At 39.6% G+C, this 26,039-nt stretch overlaps 1 protein-coding gene and 1 long non-coding RNA gene across 7 annotated transcripts in view; both read right to left on the bottom strand.

Moving 5' to 3' along the window:
* The window catches only part of LOC149919231 (uncharacterized), a 61,116-nt gene extending 49,468 nt beyond the window's left edge, over nt 1–11,648 (bottom strand). For all 3 annotated transcript variants that reach the window (XR_016464554.1, XR_016464553.1, XR_016464552.1), the window contains exon 1: nt 6,526–11,648. This is a non-coding gene — a long non-coding RNA (uncharacterized LOC149919231). The remainder of the gene's footprint in view (nt 1–6,525) is intronic.
* A 4,077-nt stretch (nt 11,649–15,725) lies between these two features.
* TDRD15 (tudor domain containing 15) lies at nt 15,726–25,342 on the bottom strand. Of its 4 annotated transcripts, none has more exons than XM_090136437.1 (3): nt 25,088–25,342; nt 24,685–24,746; nt 15,726–23,464 (listed from the first exon to the last, which is right to left on the bottom strand). In XM_090136437.1, the coding sequence occupies exon 3, from the start codon at nt 23,421–23,423 to the stop codon at nt 17,493–17,495; it is 5,931 nt and encodes a 1,976-aa protein (XP_089992563.1). In that variant the 5' UTR covers nt 23,424–23,464; nt 24,685–24,746; nt 25,088–25,342; the 3' UTR covers nt 15,726–17,492. The 4 variants fall into 4 exon arrangements, with proteins under 4 accessions (XP_089992563.1, XP_089992564.1, XP_031451765.2 ...); XM_090136438.1 differs by having other exon boundaries at nt 25,146–25,342; XM_031595905.2 differs by having other exon boundaries at nt 15,771–23,464; nt 24,689–24,746.
* Between the last annotated feature and the right edge of the window lie 697 nt (nt 25,343–26,039).

The raw sequence follows: 26,039 nt of genomic DNA, 5'->3' as shown, positions 1-26,039 counted from the left end.
CTTCACTGGCAAAAATCTGTACACCTGGAGAATTACACAGATTTTAACAACTGTATATTTGGAAATCAAGTGTTTAATTTCAACCTGATAAAATTCAACTTTTGCAACTGCATCTGTGCACTGAGACACTAAATCGCAGAGCTCTATCTGCTCAGCAAAGATACCAAAGTTCCCTTCTACAACAAAGTTTAAGTGGAGAAGCAGATTTCTGTGTGTTACTCAGATGTTACAGCAATGTGCCGTACAAGTAACTAGGAGAGATACTTTACATCAAAGGAAACAGAGATTCTTCTTTGTAACTTGCCTTCCAGCTAGCCGCCTCTTCAATTCACCCGTGAGGATGTTATTATTCCTTTCCACATGTTAAACTGAAAAGCCAAACTGTGCCCACTAAATTTCTATGACCTTACTCTATTCCTGTATCACAATACTGTGACAGTGGCTCTTAAAAATATTAGCATGGGTGTATTAGGCAAAAATTTCCTTAAAACATTTCACTTTCTGCAAACTTTGACCAGCCTTAAGGAAAAAAAGAAAAAAAGAGAAATAAGACCCATGAATTGGTACCCAGTACAGCATGTTGAACTCTAGGCCCAGCAACACCAGCGTATCAAGGCAAATAGCTCTAGGGAGCTCTAAACATCACGCAGCAGAGAGAAATTTTGTATAGTGTGTATATATTTGACTGCCTGTCTTTCTGTATTGTTATTGCTAAGCTTTTTGCTGTTTAACCTGTGTGGTACAGTACCTGTCAGTCTCTGTTGTACCTGAAAGTTTCTGCAAACAAACAGCATTATGATAAATCTCTTGAGTGTCCCTGAGGCATTTTTTCTGCTGCAGGAAACCTGAGGTCACTGTGCAGTCAGTCCTGCAAATATCCCCCGACTATCAACTAAGAGGGCACAAGTCTGGATGCTGTGACACTGGAATGCTTTAATAAAAACTCACAGTACAGAGCTTTGGGAATCAGCATCTTTAGCAAGTTTGTGAAGTCTTTTCATTTCTTCTACGTATCAGGAAAAGAACTGTGTGTGTCAAACTGTCAATGTGCAGAAAAAATTGTCCCTGAGCATACGCTGTTGGAGAACACAGAAGTAGCAGTTAGAGTCCTGCTTCTTTATTGTGATCCACCGACAACCCTCATGAAAGTACTTGCCTCCTCCAAGGCTGAAGCTAGAGGGAAATGAATGATGCATATGGATTAAACAGACAAATAAATAAAATTAAACACTGTTTTTTCACTGATTGAGACTGGAGGTCTCAATCTAAGGCATGGTAGCACCTAAAAAGAAGATGCTGAGAGGGAAAAAACAATTATTTCCTACTTGCCATCAGCAAGCAATTTTCAGTCACATTTTGGAAAGCAGGTCCTCAATCCATCTAGCTGATGTTCAGGAGGACAAATGTTTTCATAACAGAGTACCCTCCTCCTTCCCCTTCCTCCGTTTCAATGCCAAGCAGCCATCAGATGGTATGGAGTATCTCTTTGGCCAGTTGAAATGAATTCTTCCGGCAAATCCCTCCTCTACACCTCTTTGCCCATCTACTTTCCAGTGGCTTTGAGGGAGTTTGCAAATGACAGCCTTGCTGCTGTGTGCTGTGCTCAGCCACAGCCAAAACATCAGACGTTGAGATAAAAAAAACATCAGCTATAGAGCACAACACTATATGGGCTGCTCAGAGAAAAGATAACTGCATCCCAGCCAGACCCAGAGCAACACCTTAATGGCTCTGCTATGGACAAACTCCCTGCCTCCCCTCCATCCCACCCAAATCAAGATGGCTACTAGAAATCAGAATGCTGCCTTGCAGACTAGTTTTCAAAATAATCTGAGGTCACAGAATTACCTTTTGTATTTCACAGTTTGGGTATAATAGGTAGTGCTACATCCTATAGCATGTCATATAAGAGAACATGAATATGTTCTATTTACAAATCTTAATGATGACACACAAAAACACCATTATCCTAGGTTTTATTTCTGAAACAAGCTATAGAGAAAGCCTTCATCCATATAAACTATTTAGATGGATGTGCTGAAAAAATGTTGTCAGAGTTGCAGAAAACACCTGAAAGGTTCAACAGATCTAAAGAAAGTCTTGCTTTTACTTACATCAGATCACGTAGAAACAGGAAGAGAAGACACTGCCTGTAATGTCAGCAGGGCACCAACAGGATCCGTATAAAAACATTACCACTATTATGGATGATTTGAAACAGCCAGAAGAGAAACCTGATGATCGATGAAGGCTCATTCAGTCCACATTTGCCAGCTTGCTTCATGTGAAATGTGAGATCTGTTTTGAAACTTTGAAATGTCCCTGAGTCAATCTGGAAAGATCTGCAACATGCTATCACCCATTTCTCTATGTGTTCTTGCCCCTCAGTTAGTCCAACAACCTGAGAAGCAACATATGTCTACAGAAAATTCCAGTATAAAGCCAACATTTTTATTACCTCTGCTGACAAAAACTCATATTGAAGAATCCCTTAGATAGGTCCTCCCATTTTCCATGACTGCTCACCACACATAATTGCATTTACATCAAACAAGGTAGCCCACTATCACATGCTGTAGAAAATCTAGAAATCCCTGAAATCTATTCCAAATCTCCCATACTGATCTTTCAAACAGTATATATTCACAGTCCCTCAGGAGTCTCAAACAGGCAACCGAAAATCTGAGTGCTTGCAACAACCCCCAGCCATCCTTGCTGCTACAAGATAGCACAACCAAAAGCTCTGTAGTACACTGCAACTCTCTGTGATACAAATCTATGAACAGTGCAAGCATCTCCAACTCTCCCTCTCTGCTACTGCATTACTCAAAAGTGTATGTATGTGCCTACTGTAACGGGCAGTTCTCATTGACCAAAGTCTGCCCTGTCAGCCAAGCACAATGCAGCCCCTCATTCCAGCCAGGCTCTTCGGTTCCAGAAATACCTTGCATCCATTCAGCAAGAACAAACTTATTTACAAAGCACTCTGCCTGGTGCTGTTCACAACATCTCATGCCTAATAACAAGATTTATCTTGCTCTTTAGGATCCAAGAAGAAAAAAGTATATATATTCATGCACACAAATGAAGCATATGCGTGTGCCTTTATAACCATAGATGTGAGCATACTTCATGCGTGAGTCGTTTTGTTGTTTCATATAGGAAATAAGAGCCTTCAACAGAAAATGGTGTCATGCAGATTTCTGATACTTATTATCCCAAGTGAGATGATGAAGTTACTTTTCCACATGAAAGTGGGTGCAGTGAAAATTGTGTGCGACTTGCCAGCACATTTGTGTTTTGAAGGGTTATTGATGTGAATAGCAGGTGAAGTGTAAAGAAAAGGCTCCAGCTGTTTCTTGTTTTGAATTCTTCCTTGGTGTAAGCACTGAGAGTAAATACTGGAATAGGAAAAGTTAAACTCCTAAGCGGCCCAGTTACACTCAAAGAGAAGAGAATTAAAACTCTTTTTTTGTTGGTGTGCTATGCGGTTCTGCAACATTGATTTTATTCACACATAGTGCACAGCTGTTTATTGAGTCTGACCCTTGAGGGGATGCCAAAGAAACACTGGAAATGAAACCACTCAGAAAAAGACAGTTTTCCTTTCCTATTTACTTGATAGATGTTTCATATTAAAAAAAGATCAGAAAAAGAAGGAAGTATTTCTTATATAACAATGACTTGCAAATCACTGTTTAAAATATTAGTATAATTATATCAATACTTCTGATGTTTCCTCATCTTATTCTCCTGAAGAGTTGCTTTCACTAAAAATGAACATTGTGGAGAAGCTACCTTTGTTATTGTTCAGGAGACTGTAAAGTAAAACTAAGCAACACTGTCCTTTATTAGAATGGTGCCGTAACCGTACAAGCTCACTTTTTTCAGTGCCTTAAACATTACTATAACCAAACTTAAGTACACCATTTGTATTCTGCTTGATAGTTTTGTCAGAATAAGAAATATAAAATAATGGAGACCGAAATGCAGATCCGATTCTGTGAGCAGGGAAGATGACTGGGACGTTGTTCAGTACTTTTTGCTACAGACTTCTGTAGACCCCCTCCTTAAACTCTTCTTCAGTCAAATACTGCCATAATTGGGATATAAAAACGTAAAAATGAGCCAGCACTTTGCAACTGAAACTTTTAATTAATAATAGTGAAGAAAATAAACGTACTTAACAAATGATGCCTTTATTTCTTTTCCACTTGCCACCAGACACCAATGCCAAGAGCTGCCAGGTAAAAGTGATTTCCTTAGCCACCAATTCTGTCACGCAGTTCATTAAAACAAAAGAAGTTCTATCAATTTTAAGTGACAGACCTCTACACTTCAAGGCTTTCTGGATAAATCAGTTTTAAGAATTCCTTTTCCATTATTTTATATTACCACCAACTCAGCTCTGATATATGTGTCAAAATATTAAAGTTTAAGTCTTTGAATAAGGAGAGAGGAGGGGTCTAGTGAATACAGAAGTGTTTTTCTCCTAAAGATTAGCAGGATAAAATCATAAACTACTGCAAGGAAGCCACATCAAATACAGTGTCTGAACCTCCAGAAGGTTTAAAAAGCCAGGTCAAGGGGACTTGCTAGAACACAGAAACCAAGTTACAGCTGTCAAGAGCTGTCATGATAGTTCAAACTCAAAGTTACTTGAAGAAAGAGCCAGTGGAAGGTCTGAATGATGAAACAACTAAGAAAAGCAATTTGCAGACCTCTGAATTAAGAAATCTGAAAAAAGGCAAAATATTATTATTTTCCAACCGGATGGTCAGATGACCATTACACCAGTGCTAAAAGAAATGCAGATTTTAAATTTAAAAAAAAAATAATTGCATGTGCAGTTCAGAGTTAGTGAGAAATGTTTCTCAATGTGTTAACTTTCAGATTACTGCACCAAGACAAATGGGTACAGGTTTTTCTTCTTTTTTTGAAGTCATCTAAGCTGGAGGTCAAATGTTTGGATAAAAGTAAGTCTATGCAAATTCGCCTTTTGTTGTATGTAGACTATCTTTTCCTATTATATTATTTCTGAGTTTTATTTTAAATTTATAATGCTCTTAATCTTCTCCTCTGTGATATCTACAGGAACAAGGACAATGGTGGAAACCTTCAGCCTGAATAGTTCAGCAGCTTAGGCCAGCACACACATTCATCAAATGCAAATAATGCCCATGACAGTCTGTGTTATTCTGATTTATTTCAACAAATCTCAAAAGCTATATTTAAAAAAAAATAATAATCTCAGTAAGTGGTTTAATATTTTGCTGCAATTAACACTCTTCTTTGGCTTAAGCATACTGTCCAATCATTAAATAAGCTTACCAATCTCACTGCCCTTTACAGAATCTATTGAAAGTCTTTTCCTCTCAAATACACAGAAGAAAATAGGGCAAATTTAAAAACAAAGAAAAGAATAAGCCACTCATAGAATCACAGAATGGCAGCGTTTGGAAGGGACCTCAGAAGATCATCATGTCCAACCCCCCTGCCAAAACAGCTACCCTACAATAGGCCGCACTGCAGGCGTACAGATGGGTCTTGAATATCTCCATAGAAGGAGACTCCACAACTCTTCTGCGCAGCCTGTTTCAGTGCTCCATCACCCTTACTTTAAAGTTCTTTCACACATCTGTATAGAACTTCCTACACCCAAATTTGAGTCCCTTTGCTGTGCACCAGCAAGTAGAGCCTGGCCTCCCTCATTCATTTACCTCCTGCCTCCCTTCAGATATTTATAAACATTATTAAGATATTTCCCCCCCCCCACACCCTCCTCAGTCTTCTTTTCCCCAGGCTGAACAGACCCAGGTCACTCAGCCTTTCCTCATACAGGAGATGCTCCAGGCCCACTATCCTCTTTGTGGCTCTCCACTGGATTCCTTCTAGATCTGTCCTTTTTGAACTGGACCCAGTACTTGACACAGTGTGGCCTCACCAGGGCAGAGCAAAGGGTGAAGACCACCTCCCTCGACCTTTTATTCTTTTTAATACAATCCAGGATCCCATAACTTTCTTGGCCACAGGGGCACACTGCTAGATAACAGCCAACCTCTTGTCCACCAGAACCCCCAAATCCTTTTCCACAGAGCTCATCTCCAGCAGGCCATTCCCTAGCCTGTACTGATAAATACAGTTATTCTTCCCCAGGTGCAAGACACTACACCTGCCCTTGTTAAACATTATCCTCCCTGCCCAACTATCCAGTCTGCCCAGGTCTTGCTGAATGGCAGCACAGCCTTCAGGTGTCAATCACTTTTCCTAGTTTTGTATCATCAGTCAACTTGCTGAGGGTGGACTCTATCCCTTCATTCAAGTCACTGATGAATGTTAAACAAGACTTGACCCAGCACCAACCTCCAGGGTACACCACTAGCTACAGGCCTCCAACTAGACTCTGCGTCACTGATGACCACCCTCTGAGCTCTGCCAGTTCTTAATCCACCTCACCATCCACTCATCTATCCCACACTTTCCAAGATTCATAACCAGGACATTGTGGTAGATGGTGTCAAATACCTTGCTGAAGTCAAGGTACGCAACATCCGCTGCTCTCCTCCATCAACCCAGCCAGTGATGACATCATAGTAGGCTACCAGGTTGGTCAACTATGACTTCCCCTTGGTGAATCCATGTTGACTACCCCTGGTAACATCCTTGCCTTCCAACTGCTCAGAGAGGGTATCCAGAACAACCTGTTCCATCACCTTTCCAGGGACAGAAGTGAGGCTGGATGGCCTGTAGTCTCTCTTGCCCTTCTTGAAGACTGCAGTGACATTAGCTATCCTTCACTTTTAAGGCACTCATTTAAACATACGTTGAAAGGGACTCAAAAGGATCATCAGGTCCAACTCCAACATTTTTGGACCACCCAAAATTCAAACCTTATGCTTGAACTCCAGCAGTTTGGGGCCATGCCCACTGCTCTGAGGAGCCTGTTCCAGTGCTCAACCATTCTTTCTATAAAAGAACTTTATCCTCATATTCAGACCCAAATTTCCCAACAGAAAAACGTAACCCTATAGAATTGTGGACAGCACAACCATAGGAGATCTCTGAGAGCTAATATAGATAACGGGATGAACCCTACAGATGTGAGCACAACTACATTCTCCTTATTCTAACCATGCTGAATAATGTCTTATGAGCAAGTGGCCCACTCTATACACAGTCCCCTGCTTACAATCTGCCAAACCATTCAGAGAAGCTGACTGAGATTCACTTATTTTCATGGTGTGACAGCCGTGCACAGAAATCCAAAACATAGATAGTATTTTGCTTTCACCACTGCTGAAACATACCACCCGCTGCCTCACTGTGCCCACATCTGCTCTTTGGTCTCTATAAATGTTCAGCAACTGTCAGTGAATATCAATGGGTGCCATGTTTTTCACATGGAGAAATTCAATGGAAGCACACCTTTTCTTCATATGTACTTCCATGTCAGGCACCATTTTGTCAGACTGATGCTCTACTGCCATTTGTCACATAGAAACAACACGTAACAGAATACTGGTGGGAAGGTTCAACCTTTACTGCCATACCAGCAACATCCACCTCTAATGCACTGGGCCAACATAATAAAAGAGAAAGCATCACTTTCACAGCAGCCCTCATACTTTAACATAGGAAGAAATTAGATATGCTGAGTTTCCAAGAAGATGGGAAAGTGCATAGCAGAAGACATTTTCTCTAAGATCAACAACAGGCAGTAAGAACCCTCCAATAACAGCAATTATTTCTTTTCTTCCAGAACATCTCCACATTCCACAAATTTCTCTCCCTGCTTAAGCAAATATTTCGCTAGTCCCCTGGCCCAAGTCAGATGACACTTGTCTTGCCTTGAACCTTGAATCTACTTACTCTTTTTTTCAAATGAGCAGTATTCAAAATTATCTTCTGTTGGAGTATGCCACAAGAAGCAAAAGGGCTGGTATCTCTTGTTTTGAGCAAATACCTTCAGGAAGAAAAGACAGGAATCAACTATCCACAATGCAGACCAAAACAACAGAAAACTGCTGTAACCCCTACAAGGTCCTTTTGCTCAACATCCTCACTCCTCACCTGCTTGCAGTTTTCCTTTTCTTTCATGTTTCACTCTCCCACACGCTCATTTATCCCATATCCATACAGACTACTTTTAATTGATCCAAATCAATTCATCCTCAGTTTTTCACCTAACCTTCCGCTGAAACTAAACAACCTGTTCTGCAGTTTCAGCCTTTCATCATCTTGATTTACTTACACTCAGCATCCACGCTTACTTATCCCTTTCCAACTAACTAGTCCACAGCTCAAAAACAGTATTACTACTGATCAGAGAGCAGAGCAGTTTTAACCTCCTGCCCCATTACTGAAACTCCACAGCCAGATTAGTTACAGGGCAATAGTTACAGTTATGGTACAGAACAATTAGTCACAGGGCTAAGTTCTAATCTGTTTCTTTATCCTCTTCCTTGCATAAAAAATGGAAACAAAGATGGTGGAGTTCCCACTTCATTATTTCCCTCCACATTAATGAATGGTTAGCTTGGAAAATCATTTTCCTCCACAAATTTCAAGATTCTTACAGAAAACACTGCCTTTTAGTTTTTGCATTTAAAGAACTTCCACTTACAGAAAAGCATGTAATTATGTCTTTGCTATTAACCATGCTACAAAGAGATAAACGTTATTTAAACCTGCTGCAAATTCTAAAGACCAAAGAGTTTTCATAACCAGGCCGTTTTAAATGAAAAAAATTCAAGATTAGTCAATTCCATGCCACTTAAAGAAAAATCAGGTAGATGATAAATTTAACTTCAGCAAATTCCATCACTTCATGAAACAATTCAGCATTACGTTGCTAAATCTTATACTATATGCTATTTTTTCCCCCCACAGAATTAAGACTTAGCTTCCTCAGATCAGCTTGAGAAACTTTTCAATGCAAGAATTATCTATGAAAAGAACCAAAAAATAATTTGGATAATTTTCTTTTTGTAGAAATGGCTTCTTAAGTAGATAACTTCTTTTGTCTTCATGATCTTCAGTTCAAAGTTAATGCAAAGTCTCCACCTGGTGGCGAATTGTATTTTGGTGAAAGAGAAACATTTTGCTACCTGTTCAATCTACTCCTTCAATCAGTCACCTATTCAGTCATGCTACTCTTCCAACTTGTTTATTACCATTAAATAAGGCAAAAAAATCCCATACAATTACATCCCTGCTCTACCAGGTTTTCCACAATATTCACAAATCCCTTCCAGATCTGTAATTTTGCTCTGTCGTTCTGACACTATTTTGTCAAGTTCTGTTACTCCTTTTTGATATGTACAACTCTCGAGGAGCTCAAACACCTGGTGAAAAAGGGCCATACATAATACAAACTGAAAAAACTCTACAAATCTCCTGCAAAAAATGAGAATTTCACGGCTCACTTGGAGAAAAGAAATGAAATCCCACCTGAGATAAAGAAAAAAACAACACGTTCATAAGGTCCTAAAATTAACCTACCAGTATCACTAGATGTGGAAAAAAAATCACAGTTTTAAAGAAATCCTTTTGTGGATTCCTGTTTGTCATGCATGATGGCTGAGCAGTCAGTTCATAGCACTGCACAGGATGACAGTGTACCATTTGTATTCCAGGATTGACCAAAAGAAAAAAAAAATCCAATTAAGAATTTAGAAAAACTCATTATCACTGTTAAAATGTACTATAAACCATAGTTTTCTTTTGCTGAAAACATTACAACTATTCTGCAAACTTAATGCAAACTTCAGAATATTTCCAGCAGCAACTTAATTTTCTCTGTCTTTAAATCTTCTTTGAAATCTTCTATTCTTGTGCATGATCCAGCTCTTCATCACTAACTTTCAGCATCCCTGGTCACCTAAGCCCACTACTAGCAAAACTACTCCTTGACTTTAGCAGGGACAAAAATAACAACACGCCATAATCACCTTGACAGGTTTGGATTCGATGATGTGAAATTAAACAAATGCCTATACTCCCTTTGCCAGATAATGTGGATTCGTATTGCAGAACTGTAAACTTACAGCTTATTAGTCCTTTATTTATTTTTGAGACTTTTGTATCCTGAGTACTTCCACACACAAAAAGAAACCCCACCAAACAGAACAGACTAATGCAAATTTATGCAAAATCCCATACCTACTCTAGAAGAAACCATCTCCTTTCAAGGCAGTAGACAGTACAGCCTGTCAACTCAGGCTTGTAGACGCCTTCTGATGTGGGGCTCCTATAGCCTTTTCTTTTGGGACTCTCCCACTTTATGTGAAATACCTATTTAGCCACTGAGGTAGAGAATAACATGCAATAAATACATCTGGATTTTAACAGTGCAACTTCTAGTAAACCTCCAAGCTCCCTTGTATATCCATCCAAACCACCAACCAAATAGTGCAGAAAGAGGAGCACCTATAAAATATTCTCATATAAGAATGAGTAAGACTTTCCTAGATGCACTGCATAACAGAATAAATTATTTCAGAAGCAAAAAATACCTCTGAGGTCATCTCCTTCAGCCTCACAGGAAACAACCTAAGCTTGTTTCCTTCAGGCACTTTATCTAATCTAGTTTTAAATAAGACATATAATGAGGCTTCTACAGCTTCCCCTGGGAACTTATTCTACAGTCTAATAGAACTAATTATCAGGAAGTTTAAATTACTTTTAACTTCCTCCTACTACTTCTTGTTATATATATATTTCATACAGTAAAACTTTTTTTTTCCCAAACACAGTAAATAGATTTCTTTTTTAAAAGAAAATCACTACCATTGTTAGCAAGCTCATGGATTTCAAAGTTTCCTTTCACAAAGGAATTTATTTCTGATGAAAACTTACAAGGTAAGATCTGAGCAAACAATTCTCTACTTTTATCTATAAAACAGAAATAACAGCACTGTAATGTAACCCACTCCAGAATCTGTGTTACTGGTACCAAGCAGCTATGTCAGGTGAGCACCCATTCCCTTAAATTGAAAACCCCCTTGTTAAAAGATATTCAGAGTATGCTGATAAGTGAAAAGGGGCAACAACTTGTCATAGAATTCTAACTGCCTGGATGGAATAAACAATTATTGATGAAACAAGCTCCCAGTTTATTACAAATTTATTTAGGAATGGAAAATCCACAGCCTCACCAGGACAACTGTGCCAGAGCTCAGGCAGTCTCAACGTGAATCTCAGGAGTCCCTCCATTGCAACTGTGTGTCTAGTTAGCTAACTCAGTGTTCCTCAAGCATCCTCTTCAAACATGGAAAACATCAATTTTGAGAGAGAAACGAAAAAAAAGATGGCAACGGGCTTAATTTTAAAAAAATACATCCAAATAATTTGAAAGAAAAATAACAGCCTAAATTAAGGCACATGGACTAAACATAATGAATTCTTTCAGTTGGCATTACGCAGAACTGTAGTTTTTTCATAAAAACCCTTATTTACCAGCTTTTTCATTCCCTCCTCTTGAAATGGTTTCACCGTGGATAAATAAAGGAAGAGGTCATAGCACCAAGGCTTTAGAACACTATGTCCAGTCCTATGCCTCAGCACTAGAGTGCAAACCATACCTTTTACCCAAAGAATCCTGAGTGCCTTGCTACATATACAGAATGTTCTCTCTTCTTAATAAAGAAAAAAACACCATGCAGGAGCTTTTACTATGTTGTGGTTTAGTAGGAATTTATTCTCAGAACTCCTAGTACCTGACCAAGTGCTGTAAACAGTGTATTGCACATCACTGGAAAAATGAGCATTACCTTCTTATGTGGTGGATGTTTTACGAGTGACTGCTCACTACAAGTGATTTATAGACACGTAGCTCAGGAAAATAACACTGCAATGACAGAAGTGCTTGCTTATACGCCACATCAAAAACCAAGCTCTAGAAAAGCATCGAGTTTACAATACATCCTTATTGTTTTCCCATTCAGTATGCAGCTCAAATGCCACACTGTCCAGACTTTTCCCTGGACACTTTACAGAAAACCTTGGCACTCCAAGGTATACATTTTTGGGACAGTAAACCCGAAGATCAGGTTCTGAGTCCTTTGTTGGATGTAGTGCTATAGAGCTTTTGCTGTGATTTCATGACAAGCACCAAGTAAGGAACACTGAGTTTCAGCCTATTCTAGATGGCCAGGTGTCAGTGCAGACAGCGCAGTCCATGCCATAACAAGAGGCAGATGCTTCAGGACACACTCTAAACTACTCATGAGCCAAAAGGGAGATGCATCTCAAGGACCCAACCTGAAACAACAAGTACAGGCACCTGAGACTACTCCAGCCATTTTACAGGGCAGGCAGGTGGTTTTACCATCCCATAGCTTCACATGAAGCAGAAGCCCAATTTGTCTCATAGTGAAGTTCTAACTCAAAACACAAAAGCAGCTTCCTCTCCCCCCCATCCCCCAGTTCTTTCAGGTATGTAGCTTATTTTCAGAACTATCAGTCATTTGAGTTCCCTTGCTGGAAGCAGCCTACTCTGTGGAAAAGGATCCAAGATTAATTAGGGAAAATCAAGAGTGTAAAATACAGGAAACATGTCCGGATTATGAAAGTCCTGTGTCTGCTCCCACAGTTGTTTCATCAAGGAGTGTTTCACATACAAATACCTAAGAATTCATTTGAGCATAGGCTTTCCCCTGCCCAAGGAATAACTTGCTCCTAGACTTGGCTCCTGCGGCTAGAGACATGTAATGTGGCTCTTTAATATTTTTGTTCAGTAAAACAGCTTCAAGGGGGTAAGTAGGAGACTTACAGCCTCAAAGTGGGAAACTAGAGATGAAGGTCTGAACCCTTGGAGGCAAAATGGGGAATACTGGCTTAATGCAAAGGTAAGTGAAATTCCACATTGTATGGTATGTCAGATTAGAGGAGATCAGTGGTTTCATGGCTTGAAAGAAAATGAACATAATTAAAAAGCTTGATCATATATTATGTATTAAGTTCAAGCTCCTGTGAATCAGGGTGATTATACACTAAAGAATTAATCAGAATCAAAGTCTGTCAAAGTGTTTTCACTCTTAACACCTTGGTATTCCTTTAAAGTAGAAAAAAATATACTGAACTCATTTTAAAACTACTTTTACTCCATTTCCTTTTCTTTGCAGCATAATCATTTTACAGAAATGGGTCTAGTCATATTTGAGGGTCACACAGTTGGATTCCTGATGTTTACTGCTCACTAAAAAATTACGCTGCAGCGACAATTTTAATTCCTTCATTATGCAGATCTAGACATGGTAGTCCTAGAAACATTCTTATTAAAACTGCAGGTATAATCAAGACGGCTCTCCCTAAAGTCACTTCAGAGCCAGATAAATATTGTCATGATTTTTTCCATAATACATATTATAAAAAATGAAATCTCTTCCTCAAGAGAAAGAAATGAGATTTTTCAAACATGTCTAAATAATAAGAAATAGAAATGTACTGGGAATCAGTGGGAATGTGTATTTGTAAGTGCCATGTCACATCCAGTCTAAACATAGTATCTATATATCTACAGAAATCAGGAATCTGGGATACATTCTTGTATCAGACTTCCTCTAAAATATCATCTACCTTTTTTTGTCCCCCCCATATCAATTTTTCTCTGAACATATGCAGCAAGATCAGGGAAATTTAAGGAATTTAAGAAAGGAACAAACATCCCTAAAACACCTACCCAGAATGACGTGTGTGTGCTCAGAACCAGCAGGTGTCAGTGCAGCCTAAACATGGTTCATCAGAAGCCGAAACATCCTCATCACATTTCATCTTTAAGAGGCGCTGTCACCACATAAAGATCTGCTAAATTAATTCAAAAGACTCAAAAAATTGCAAACAAGCCTTTCCCCAACATGCTCAATTACCGTCATTACTGGATCTGTCAATGAGGATGTCACTGTGCAAAACAGGGCTTCAGAATCTAAGTTTGCTTAGTGAACAATTATGGCAGTGCATATGCAGTCTGAACACTCCCCCCAGTTCCACATCCTTGTCCAAACACAAGGAAGCAACTGCTGACCTCACACTGTGTGTGACCAGTCCAAGATCACTTTCCCTCAAAGAAAGAATCACATCTTGCTTTTCCTCTTCTATCCACCCACGACCATTCAAAAGATGCAAGGACATCAGACCCACTTTTCTATCCAAGAGCTGAAACTGACCAGTAGAATCAGAATTTGTGAATGCCCTAATAACAGGAGGAGGCAACTGAGAAAACTAACAGCTTGCGACAACTGTAATTGCGTCCTTAGGAGATGAGTCTACAAAAGGAAAAACTCCATACAGAAACATTAAAAGAAAACATTAAGATAGACTAGATAACAGTATTCTTAAACACCTTAAAACAATGTTGAGCCCAAAATGAAAAGCTAGAAAGCAGAAATATAATAGTTCATAATCCTTTGCAGCCATTATAGATAATTAAAAGTAATGTCAGGTTCTTTTGCATCCGTTTCCTTTCCTATAAAAGTACATCATTCGTTAGTTTAAGAGTTCTTCATGCTTCACATTCACATTTCATTTATCTCTCCATTTACAAACTTGTAACGTCTTCACAAAGTCAGCATTAAAACCTAAATTCATGCATGAAAGCCAAAACTGCTGTGGTTCCTGGACCATCCCAACAAGCATAAACTAGCCTGTCTTGTCAGTACTCCTGAATAACCATCCCATGTCTTCAATAAAACTCCTTCCCCTTCTGGCTGCCTCTATTTCTAAACGAATCTTTAACAATCTCTCTTGAGCCCATGATTTCTTTTGCCTTATACAGTTCTCACTGGAGAAAGTATAAGGTTACCCCTAAATCAGTCAGATAGGAGCAGCAAAATCAGCAATAGTTAGTCTAACTCTAAAATTTAAAGCTGTATGGCAAGCTCAAACTCATATCCTTTGTGTAGTTACACCATCTTAAAGTTTCCTTGGGAAAACAAAAAAATAATACACAGCTAAATACAAGCAAATGACATCTACTTCCTCCAAATATCAGGTACACTTTTGGGGACGTTACAAAATGTTGAATCATTAGAAAAAAAAAAATCACAATAATCTTTTAAACAGAATGGCTTGGGTTGGAAGGGAACTCAAAGATGATCTAGTTCCAAGCCCTCTGCCACAGGCAGGGCTGCCACCCACAAAAATCAGGCACTAGAGCAGGCTGCCCAACCCAACCTGGTCTTGAATGTTTCTGGGGATGAGGCATCCACTGCTGCTTTGGGCAGCCTGTTCCAGCACCACACCGTCTCAGTAAAACGTTTCCCTAAAATCTGATCTAGGTTGCCCCTCTTTTACTTTAAAACTGTTCCCCCTTGTCTTATCACTACCTAAATATGCAAAAAGTTGATTTCCCCTCCCACTTATGAGCTCTCTTAAGTACTGGAATGGCACAATGAGATCTCCCTGGGAGCCTTCTTTTCTGCAGGCTGAACAAACCCAGCTCCCTCAGACTTTCTTCATCAGACAGGTGTTCCCACCCTCTTGCCATCTCCTTGGCCCTCTTCTGGACCAGTTCCAACAGCTCGACATCCCTTTGGCACTGAGGCACCCAATGATACAGAGGCACAGTACTCTAGATGGGGTTTCACAAGGGTAGAGCATAGTGAGACCATCACCCCCCTGCCCTGATGGAAACAGAGTTTAAACACTCAGCAACACAGAAATTGTAATGAAAAACATTTCTCAAAGCAACCACATGCAACTCTAAAAAACATTATAATGCGTACCTCGTTTTCACATGAGGCCTAGCTTCCTTTGGAAAGCATGCCAATGAGAGTAAACCTTAGCAGCACAGAACAGACCAGGTGTAGAGCGACTTTCATCTCACGCTACAAAGTTTTACAAGTGAGCAGGCAGAAAAGCTGCACCACTTGTACAGCAGTCAAAAATAAACCTTGATTCAGGAGAGATATAATAATCCACTCGACTGCTGCTGGCCTAGAGGACAAGGAACAATCCTTGGCACCATCTCACAAAGAAGGCACAGACATAGCCTCAAATTTTCTCCAAAGCATTCGCCAACCACTGAGGTTAAAAAGTTTTAAAACATACAGAATTACTTCAGCAAGGCATGCTGCACACAGAAGATAAGCATTTTTTTTATTCATATCAAAAAGGCAGAACACTGAATACATCAACATACATGCAGACATTTCAATTCAATGTAACTGGTTCTTTATCACTCTTACATAAGTAAAAAAAAAACCAAAGGAATCATTGTCACATAAACAATTTACAGAAAAAATAACATGGAACACCACTAAATGATAAGCAGTAGTTTCCAGTTGTGTTTTACAAGATTGAAATAATATTTTTTTAGTTCAGAATTACACTTGCTAAAAAGCAAAAGGGAAAAGTCACCTATGTCCCTGTATCTTTCTTCTAAGTACAAATTTATCTCAACTACATCACAAGTACAGTCTGTCCCTTTAGAAAAAAAAAGTGCAGTTATGCCTAAAGTTGAGGGTAGGGGAAGTCCTCATTAAAGAAACAAGACTGAGGACAAAATCCATAGTTAGCAACAACCCCATCAACAACTGTAATATAACCCTATGATGCCCTTCTTGAAAGTTAGTAACATTAATGGCCAAAGTCCTCTAATTTTTCAGGTACTGTATAATCCTGAAAATACTTTCTATTATTTAGTTTTTAGCTTAAGCAGCTTGGTTATCAGTACTTCAGAAGAGAAACTACTATCTCAAACAAAACTCATTATACATTGAAAATAAAAGACAGAGTCTCACAAATAAACCTAGTGTGCAATCTTCATAAATCAGAAAGATTTATTTTATATCACTGTCATTACCAGGCTCCATGTTGTAACAACAAGTAAGCGCTGATATACAAACATCCAAATTAAATCAGTATATTTTACATTATTAAAAAGCAAATTTAAAAATATGTAGGTTGTATATGAGTACTACACAAACAGAACTGCCATTTAAGTATCCAGATGATCTTTCAAAACAGAAAGGCAAGCAAGATGTGCTGTTACAACTGAGTGATAACCAGAAACTAGAAGCACAGTTCATCAACCCTTAGAACAACCACACAGGCATTTATACTAAGTATCGCTTGGCACTACAGTGAAGTTAGTCTCAACAAAGTAAACAGAAAGTTGCGTAGGTTCCTTATGCACTACCGAAGTTATTCTTCTAAACCTGCAGTTCAATTATTACTGAAGTTCTCCTTCAATTTCACACCGTCATTATAGAATGGGGTTTATCAGAATCACAAGCAATGATTCTGGAAGTATTCTAGGAGAAATCAATTTTACTTTTAATGTCATTGCACTGCTGAAAACTTTCTTCACAGTGTAGCCTACATGTATTTTTTTCAGTCTTATGTGAACTCAGATCTTTTATTGGTGACGTATCAGCACCCTCTCTATCAGAACCCATTTTTGAAGCTTTATCACAAATTGTCCCATGCTTCAGATTCTCTTTTTATTTCACTTTTTTTTTTTCTTTCCTGATGAAAGTAAAGATGTGTTTGGTTTAATTGTAATCTAGTTCAAAACTTCTACTACAATTAGTATTAGGTTGCAAATGCAGTTTGGCTGATTCATTTCTATCAACTGGAGTAAGGCTGCACCCACTTGTAGAGTAGACTGCATGGCCAGCAGCAACTAAGGACTGAGCCAAATTACTCTCCCCATACAGAACATCAACCTCTAATCTCATTCCATAGCCATAGTGGTTAAAATGAAATATCAGACCTGGTTTACCAAGAAGCTCTTGAAACAGAAGCTTGGCTTCACTACTCCAGTATTCCCCTGCAGTAGGAACCGTACCATGTAAAGAGCAAGAGTATGCCAAGCGTGGTAAGAAAGACAGAGCTTTTGGAATAACTTTAAGTTTATGGATAGCTGAATAGGGGATGCTTTTCAGAAAGCCATAATCAATAAATGTAAGAACAACAGACTGACTTGTCACTTCACTAATCTCTGCCCTGTTCCACTGTGCTTCCACTCCAAACTGGATCAAGCAGCTGGTACCAGGAGCTACAAGTTCTTCAGGCAAAGCAGGCAAGTTCTCAGGAATATCAGAGAGAAGCAAAGTCAAGTTCTTCATGCAATCAAATGTGTCTTCAAATTGGACACAAAAGTTTGAAGGATCAGTAACCATAGTTGCAAACCCAGGATACCTTCTGCCACTTTGCAGAGGTATCCACGTGACTGAATTTATCCTGACAGAGTTAGCAAATTCCTTACAATCTGCATTCCTGGATTTTTCTAATCTAATAGTCTGACAAAGACTTGAAGGCTGATCCAAGTACTCAATGAGCAGAAATTCCCCTATTAGAATTTCTACTTCCCAGATATGAGAGGATTCCAAATATCTCAGAAACAAGATCCTTATTTCACGACTTAGGAGTGCATTTACAACAGGGACAAATGGAATATTCAGTTTTTTAAACCAAACCCATTCACAAAACACAGCTTGTTTAGGAATGCTTTTCATCTCATTACTGAGAATCTTTGCATTATTTAAGGACACCACCTCACAGTTGCCATAATCAATGAAGTAAACCAGCATTAACTTCTCCCTGATAAACATCTTTATCACTTTTGAGCGATACCACTTCAAGTTCCTTTCAGATTTTGTCAAGCACTCTAACCCTTCTTCAATGTTTTCCACTGCAAGCAAACCACTTACTTGTGCTTCTTTGACCAGCATCACATTTAAGTCATTTAATACTTGCAAATTTCTAACTAACTGCACGTTAAATTCTCCACCCACTGAAACATTCATTATTTCTGCTCTTTCTACTTGTTCGGAATTTAGGTCTTGAGAAGGAATATCTGTGTGTGTTTCAGAAGTATTTTTCATCTTAACAGCACAATTTTTCCTCTGATCCCCTAAGCCATTCATAGACTTCCCATCTTGAGCATTATCACTTGTAACCTGAATTTGTTTTGGCATACTTTCCCAATCATGCACTGGTTTGTTTTGCAATCCTGTCTTGCCCTTTCTCTGCTGAAGGTCATACAACAAAGACTTCCCATCACAAATTATTTCCACTTCCCACTGCTCTCCATGTTGTTCTGTGAACTTGCAAGTGACTGGCTTACCATTTATTTTGCTTAGAAAATAGGAAGTACCTTCATCAGTCCAGCTTTCATCAGAAGTTTTTACTTTGCTAAGGAAACAATGAATGCTGAGCCTTGGAAAAGTTAAGAGTTTTCTCTGAATTCCACAGATTTTGGAAGGGCTTACAACTGCTGTGTTACCATAGTCGATGAACTCAACCTCGTATGAGTTTCTTGATTTCAGAGCTTTTATAACTGCCCTGTAGTAAAAACTGTCAGCGGCATGCTCTGCTAAAATGAGATCCCCTACCCTGAGCTCATCTAAGCCACTTTCATGATGGGTATTCACCATGCTTTCATTTAATTCTTCTTCTAGTTGAATTATTAAGTTTTCATCCTCTACAAACTGAATGTAGAAACTTGATGGATTATTTATGTGAGAAATATACACTTCCACTTCAGAATTCACCTGAATATCACGTGGAGGAAGACTAGTTAGTTCAGGAACATTCTTATTATTCCTTCCCTGCTGACCTGTGTTGGTGTGTCGCTCAGTACAAGATTCAGAGGGAACATTTATAGCTATTCTGTTCAAATCTGAAGGATAACATTGCAATAGAGAAGCAGGCTTTCCATCCAGAGGTTTCTCTCTGTGTTCCAGAACAGTGCAGACAGTTTTGCGAAAATGTGGCTCTTCACTGTCCTCAGAACTTAATGGGCTGGAGGACTCACTATGCAGTTCACATGTGCTACCAGCTTGCTCTTCATCTCCAAAATCCTGTTCTACATCTGTCTGGCAATACTCACGTACTTGACATGCCAGTTTAGTTTTCAATTCAATTCTTCCATGATTTTTAGCATTTCCTCCATTAACTTCTTTGTCATCTTCCACATGATACACCACTTTGTGATTTCCAGCAAATTGTTCTGTGTAATCTGTAACAACTGCCAATTCCTCCAATATTTTTTCTTCAATTTTCTGACCCACTTGGAGCTGTTCATCATACAACTCTACAACAATCTGGCCATTTGATTCTCTGGATACAATCACAGCCCTCAGCAGTTTACCAAGGAAAGTCGCCTCAAACCATCTAATAACACCTGCTGGAACATTTTTCTCCCTGAAATCCGACAGACGGCATTTAATAGCTTGCATGGGTGTGAATATAAGATCTGTGGCAGAGTCTGGAAGAGGCATCACCTGGTCTCTCTCTGTCATCTGCTTATTTCCAAAATCCACAAAGTCAGCATACAAATAAGATGTTGATTTCATAGGAGAGACCAAAGCTCTATAAAAGAGACCATCTTCAAAATACCTAGCTATACATAATCGCATATTGCTAGTGTAACATTTTGTGTGATCTAACAGTTTGCTTGTTTCACTAACCTTCTTCATCAATGCCTCTATAGTTTCAGTGTTTCGATTAAGCTGGCAATAGAATTTTGAAAAGCTATGTATATGAGTTATGTAAATTTCTTCCTCGCTTCCAATTTTTATATTAAAAGTTGAGTAGAAAAAACTGTATAGAGAACCCAAAGGTACAAGCCTTTGCAACTCAATACAGTCAGAGTGGTTGAGTCCACATTCCCTGAGAAACTCCTCTGCACCAACAAATGGAGTCTGTAAGTCAACTATATTGCATAAACTGCTTGAACTAAGAAGAACAAGAGCATAGACAGTGCAAGTCAGTGGTCCAACAGAAGCAGATATGAAATCTTTGAAGAGTCTACACAGTTTTTCAGGCCAATTAAATGCATCAGTCTGTAAGGGTACATTTCTAAGCGCACACTGAAACGCTTGACTTTCCAGAGTTAAGAAATCTGGAAGAATAGCTTGAAGGTCATTAAGTACAACTCTTTCCCGATAACCATAATCTACAAAAATCACATCAACCTCGCTTGGGGATACCTGCTGCACAACTGCTGCTCTGTACCACTTCCCATCTTTGGGACATTTAACAACACAGGCAATCTGTCCAGTTTTGTAAGGATGGGTATGTTCTTTATAGTAAGTCTGGATTTGCTTCATTAAGGTATCTAGCTCTGGTAGTTTATTTTGCAACTGACATGAAAAATCTGCTGGGGAAACACTGTAAGAACAGACCACTTCAAAAACAGCTCCCGGTTTAAACACAAACTCTTTATAATGTATTTTTTCCTCAGGCTCCAATTTATGACTTTCAGAAAGAACACCTTTTCCAAACGAGGACAGTGAAACAGACTTTCTCAGCACAGAAGGCATGCTTAATGTTTTTTCCTTTTGAACTACCTGTCTATTTCGTGATGTATTGTTTTTATGAGTTTTAGAGGCACACTGTGCATTTACGTGTTTTTGTTTAGATGTGCTTTGATTTTGGGCTTGGAATTTTTTGGACACTTTTAGAGCAGAATCTGATCTCCTTTCCCAGTATTCTGCGTAACCAGCCTGAACCATAAGTGCAGCAACACTGCATTTCTGAGAAGCAATGCTGTACAACGCATTAACAGTGTATTTGTTACCATGCTTACCAATGACCTGAAACATCAGTACTCTGTTAGACACAACCTCTTTGAAGAAATCATTCTCCTTTTTAACCCACGTATCATCAACAGGAAAAGCACAAGCAAGTTCACAACACATGGCTAAGGCTGGCAAATCAGAAAACTCTGGAAGCAATGTTTTCACATCGTAGGAGGGTACTAGGTCTGTATTCCCAAAATCCAAAAAATAAACAGTAACATTTACATCAAGCACTTCAGTGACAATACCTCGATAATAATGTCCATCTTTGCTATACCGAGCACAGCACAGTAATCCAGGTTCTGGGTTTTTAAGGACTCTTTCCTCAGCTCCACACTGGTTATACACATCTGCAATATTTTCTGTCAAGGCTTGAAACTCATTCTGATACGCACATGTTTGAATCCAGAAGTTGGAAGGGTTTATGACATACACCACAAAAGCAGCATGATGAGAATTCATCTGCATTTCTACACTTTTGCAATGACTTGATAAAGACTCACCCCATTCAGGTAAGCAGTTTTTGGTCTGTCTATTTCCAGCATAATTCTCACACGAATTGTGAGAACTGCGTGTAAAGCACACAGCATGTGCTTTGCAGCTTACACCAATACTGGTGATTTTGGTTTCCAAAGGCGAGACACATAAGGCAGCTCCTTCATTCAACTTTTCTGGATGCTCACTATTAATTCCAAAACTTTCACCTGGCAATGTAATGTAATACAGGTGATCACGAGCATCAAATGAATTAACATAAATACACAGAGAATTTTGTCCTGCCAAGGCCTGTATAAATCTTTTCAGCTGAAGTTTTATTACCGCCTTATCATGATTACCAAAACAAGACAGTGCACACGGAAATGAAATCATTGGTAGTGACATGAACTTTGCTAGAAGCTTCTGAACACAACTAGATGGCACAGCTTCGATGTTACCAAAATCCATAAACCAGACTTCCACAGACAAGTCTGGTAGAAGGTGCCTTATCACTCCTCTATGCCACTGTCCATTTTTCCTTTTGGCAGCACAAAATTGCCCTAAACTATCAGAAAATGTATTATTTTTTGTGCTGATATCTTCATAATACAAACACATAGCTTCTGTCAAATTTTCCAGCTCTTTTTGCCATTTCTGTATCTGACAGTAAAATTTACTTGGGCTTTCTGCAGCAGTTATTTTTACACTTACCCTACTGTCAGCTGGTAGATTTGGAAAAAGAACATCTGAAAACAACCAGGAAGAGTCTGATGGTTTCTCAGGATTACTAAAACTAAGTAACTCCTGGACTGAAAGTTTCTGTTGCAGAAATTGTGGCAGTGTCCTGAACTGCGGGGGAAACACTTTTAACATTTCTACAATAAGACAAAAGGAATCTCTATCCACAAGTTTCCCTAAGTTCAGTTCAAGAACATCACTGATGATCTTCGGTACTTCAAGAATAAACAACTGGTATGATGTAACAGCTTCTACGTGACCTGTGACCTCTAATCCCACCAGTGATGAAAAATAATTTATGGCTTTTGGACTCCATTTTTCTCCAAGAGGAACTATGTTTGCAAAAATCCCACAAACTATCATTGGTGGCAGCTGGAAAAATTTATCACAAGCAGAAGCAACATGCACTTCCTCAACCATTACCACTTGTCCAGTGTCTATGAGGAAGGTCTCAAAAAAATGCCCTTTTTTTTCCAAAACTTTTCCTCTAAACCAATTTCCTTCTTTGTCTTCCACAAAGCAAGATCCACCAATGTCAACATTATCTTTTGCTTTGAACGCATGTTGTATTTCTTGTTGTAGTATGTGGTAGTCAGGTTCACACCCTCCCTTGCGTTCACCCTTGAATGCTATAAGCAAGGATTCTCGACTGCACTCCGTATGAATTATCTTCAGATTCATATCTACTATGTCTGGTGAGGGAGTCAGAAGTTTCACTCTGTCTGCAAAGAAAAGGAGCAAGATCAGCCTGATAAATTCCCATATTTTACTTTATCAACAAATTCCTCATAGAAAGCTTTCAGAATGTTTTAATAGCATGTTTTTACTGATCCAGCTAAAATGTATACATAGCATGTAATGTTTACCAATTTCCTCTTTTACTTAACACAATTTTTTTCTGTGAAAATATATCCAGAAACGCCTGAAAAAAAAACTATCTCTGGATTTGCTTTTGTGACTATAGTCTAGTTTCCAAAACAACATGTGAGAGAGGGAGGAGGAGGGCCAAGTATTCAATACTTTGAAGAAAAGTATTTCTGTTAAAAAATGCAGAAGATAACTGATACCATTTATACAGCCTCTCCTCATCTCACAAAGGTTACTTACACAGTAAATTCAAGTAATACATTCTCCCTGGTAGATTCAGTCCAGAGTTTCACTGTACTGGAGCTGCAGTTACAAGAATTTATCTGCAGAAGTGCTGGAAACACTTCCTTCCGTGCTCCTGAATACTGGGATGACAAAGACTCTTCTCATCCTCTTATTTTAGTGCAAATCATATCTTCAAATCAATGGCACCTACAGCTTCTGAGATTTACTGTTTTCTTCATCTTGCTGCACTATACCATCACATACAGCAACATTATTTGCAAAAATTCTTTAACAGGACAACAGCAGCTCTCATCAAAACCAGACATAAAGGAGTGAGTGGCCATATAATCTGTGGTCAGAAGAAATCTGATCCCTAGCATTCTAGTTCTACTCCACCATAAAGCTTACCGGGACACCTTGGGCTGAAGAAGAAAGAGATGATGCTACAGACACATGGCTTTTCCAAAACAGTTTAAAAAAACACAACTGACACAAAATCTCTCAGTAAAACCAGCACCAAACCCAGCTCTGGCAAACAGTTTCTTAAGCGATTCCCTCAATTCCTCACTTTTTCCCGTAATAAGACAGAAAGCTAAATTCTGGTTTGCTTTTTTAAATGAAAGAAAACAACCTTCAAAATACACTTCTGTCAACCTGACAAAAACACTTGAGAATAAAAACTGAGAAGACTGATGCTTTGGCACTTTGTTTCTCCCACCGAAGCACATAACAAATGGAAACAATTTTTCACCAGCGCTTTTTTGGGGCAATTAGCATAACCCCAAACAACATCACACTGCAGCACACCTATTTCTACTGCTTACATAGTGAGCCTTTCCTTCACACTCACCTACCTGACATGGACTGTTCTTTCAGGGCACACTTCTCAGAAAGCTCAGACTCTGTATCTCACTAGAAGATAACAAGAAATCATTAGGTCACGAAACTTCTGTTTTCTAAAAGCTCCCAGTTCCCCTCAACACAGCCAGAAAGAGTAAATCAGGCTGTGAGGAACCCACAAAGATTTACACAGTGCCACCACGCAAACGCACAGCCCGACAACGAGACAACTATGCACCCCATAACAGAGGCAGAGCCCTGCGCGCCCGCCCCGCAGCCGCCACAGGGCTCCAGCACCACCGCAGGCGCTCAGCGGAGCCAGGCTGAGCCCGCACCGCATCGCATCGCACCGCCCCCCCCCCCCCCACACGGCCGCTGCAGGACGAGACCCCACAGCGAAAACCACCACTCACGAGCACGAAAGCGACATGTAAAAGCCACTGCCTCCACAGAACGGCAGTCTGACGCCACCTGGACGCCGAACGCCAGCACCAACACGAGGCGACCACCGCGCTCCGCCAGCCGACAAAATGGCAGCCGGAGCACGAGCACACGCACACCGAGACGAGATCACCACGCGAGACGAAGGCTCTGCTAGCGTGCAGGGCGGGCCTTAGGGTTGATTGACGGCGGTGCTCAGCCAATCAGCACGGCGATGGGCGAGAGGCGTCGCGTCCGTCTCGTGCTGAGGGGGGGAGGGGTGGAGAGGTGAGGATTTAAAGTTCCCGTTCGGGGCGTAACTCGCTGAGGTGCTGGTGATAAGGACACGTGAAAAGCGGTGCTCCTAAAAAGAGCAGTGAAGTATAGGAGCAAGCTGCTCAGATGGTGGAGTCATCATCCTTTGGATGTGTTCAGAAGCCATGGTTCTAAGAGATGTGGGTAGTAGGTGAGACTGGTGGCAGTTGGACTAAATGATCTTGGTAGTCTTCTTCAACCTCATAGATTCTATGATTCCATGAATAAAATAATGTAGAAATGTTCCTATGCAGTCTCTCTGTGCCACTGTTTTCCCATTTGGTGCTTTTTTTTCAGCTACAAAACCAACACGTTAAACCAGCCTTGGCTTTCTTCCTAGCAGCGTGCATTAAGTTTTCACACCTGCACGTGCCTTCAGGCAGCTTCTCATGGAGACTTTCCTGCAGGAGGCATCACGCCCTCCCTAAACCCCTCTAACAGGAGGCACAGTCTTAAGGAAGGTTCTCCAAACCTGCAAATAAATGTCTGCAGCACAAGGGGGGAGTGATTTAGCAGCTGAGTATCTGTACCATGCTTTTTTTCTTTTTTTTCTTTTTTTTCTCTCTGTATAAAGGTGCTAATCTGCAAATACCTGCTGCTTATTTGCAGGTACCATGTTTTGTGTTGATG

The sequence above is a fragment of the Phasianus colchicus genome, chromosome 2 (genome assembly GCF_987193195.1).
Source record: "Phasianus colchicus chromosome 2, bPhaCol1.hap1.1, whole genome shotgun sequence".
Lineage (NCBI taxonomy): Eukaryota > Metazoa > Chordata > Aves > Galliformes > Phasianidae > Phasianus > Phasianus colchicus.
The sequence above is the reverse complement of the archived record's forward strand: the minus strand, read 5'-3'. Positions and strand labels throughout refer to the sequence as shown.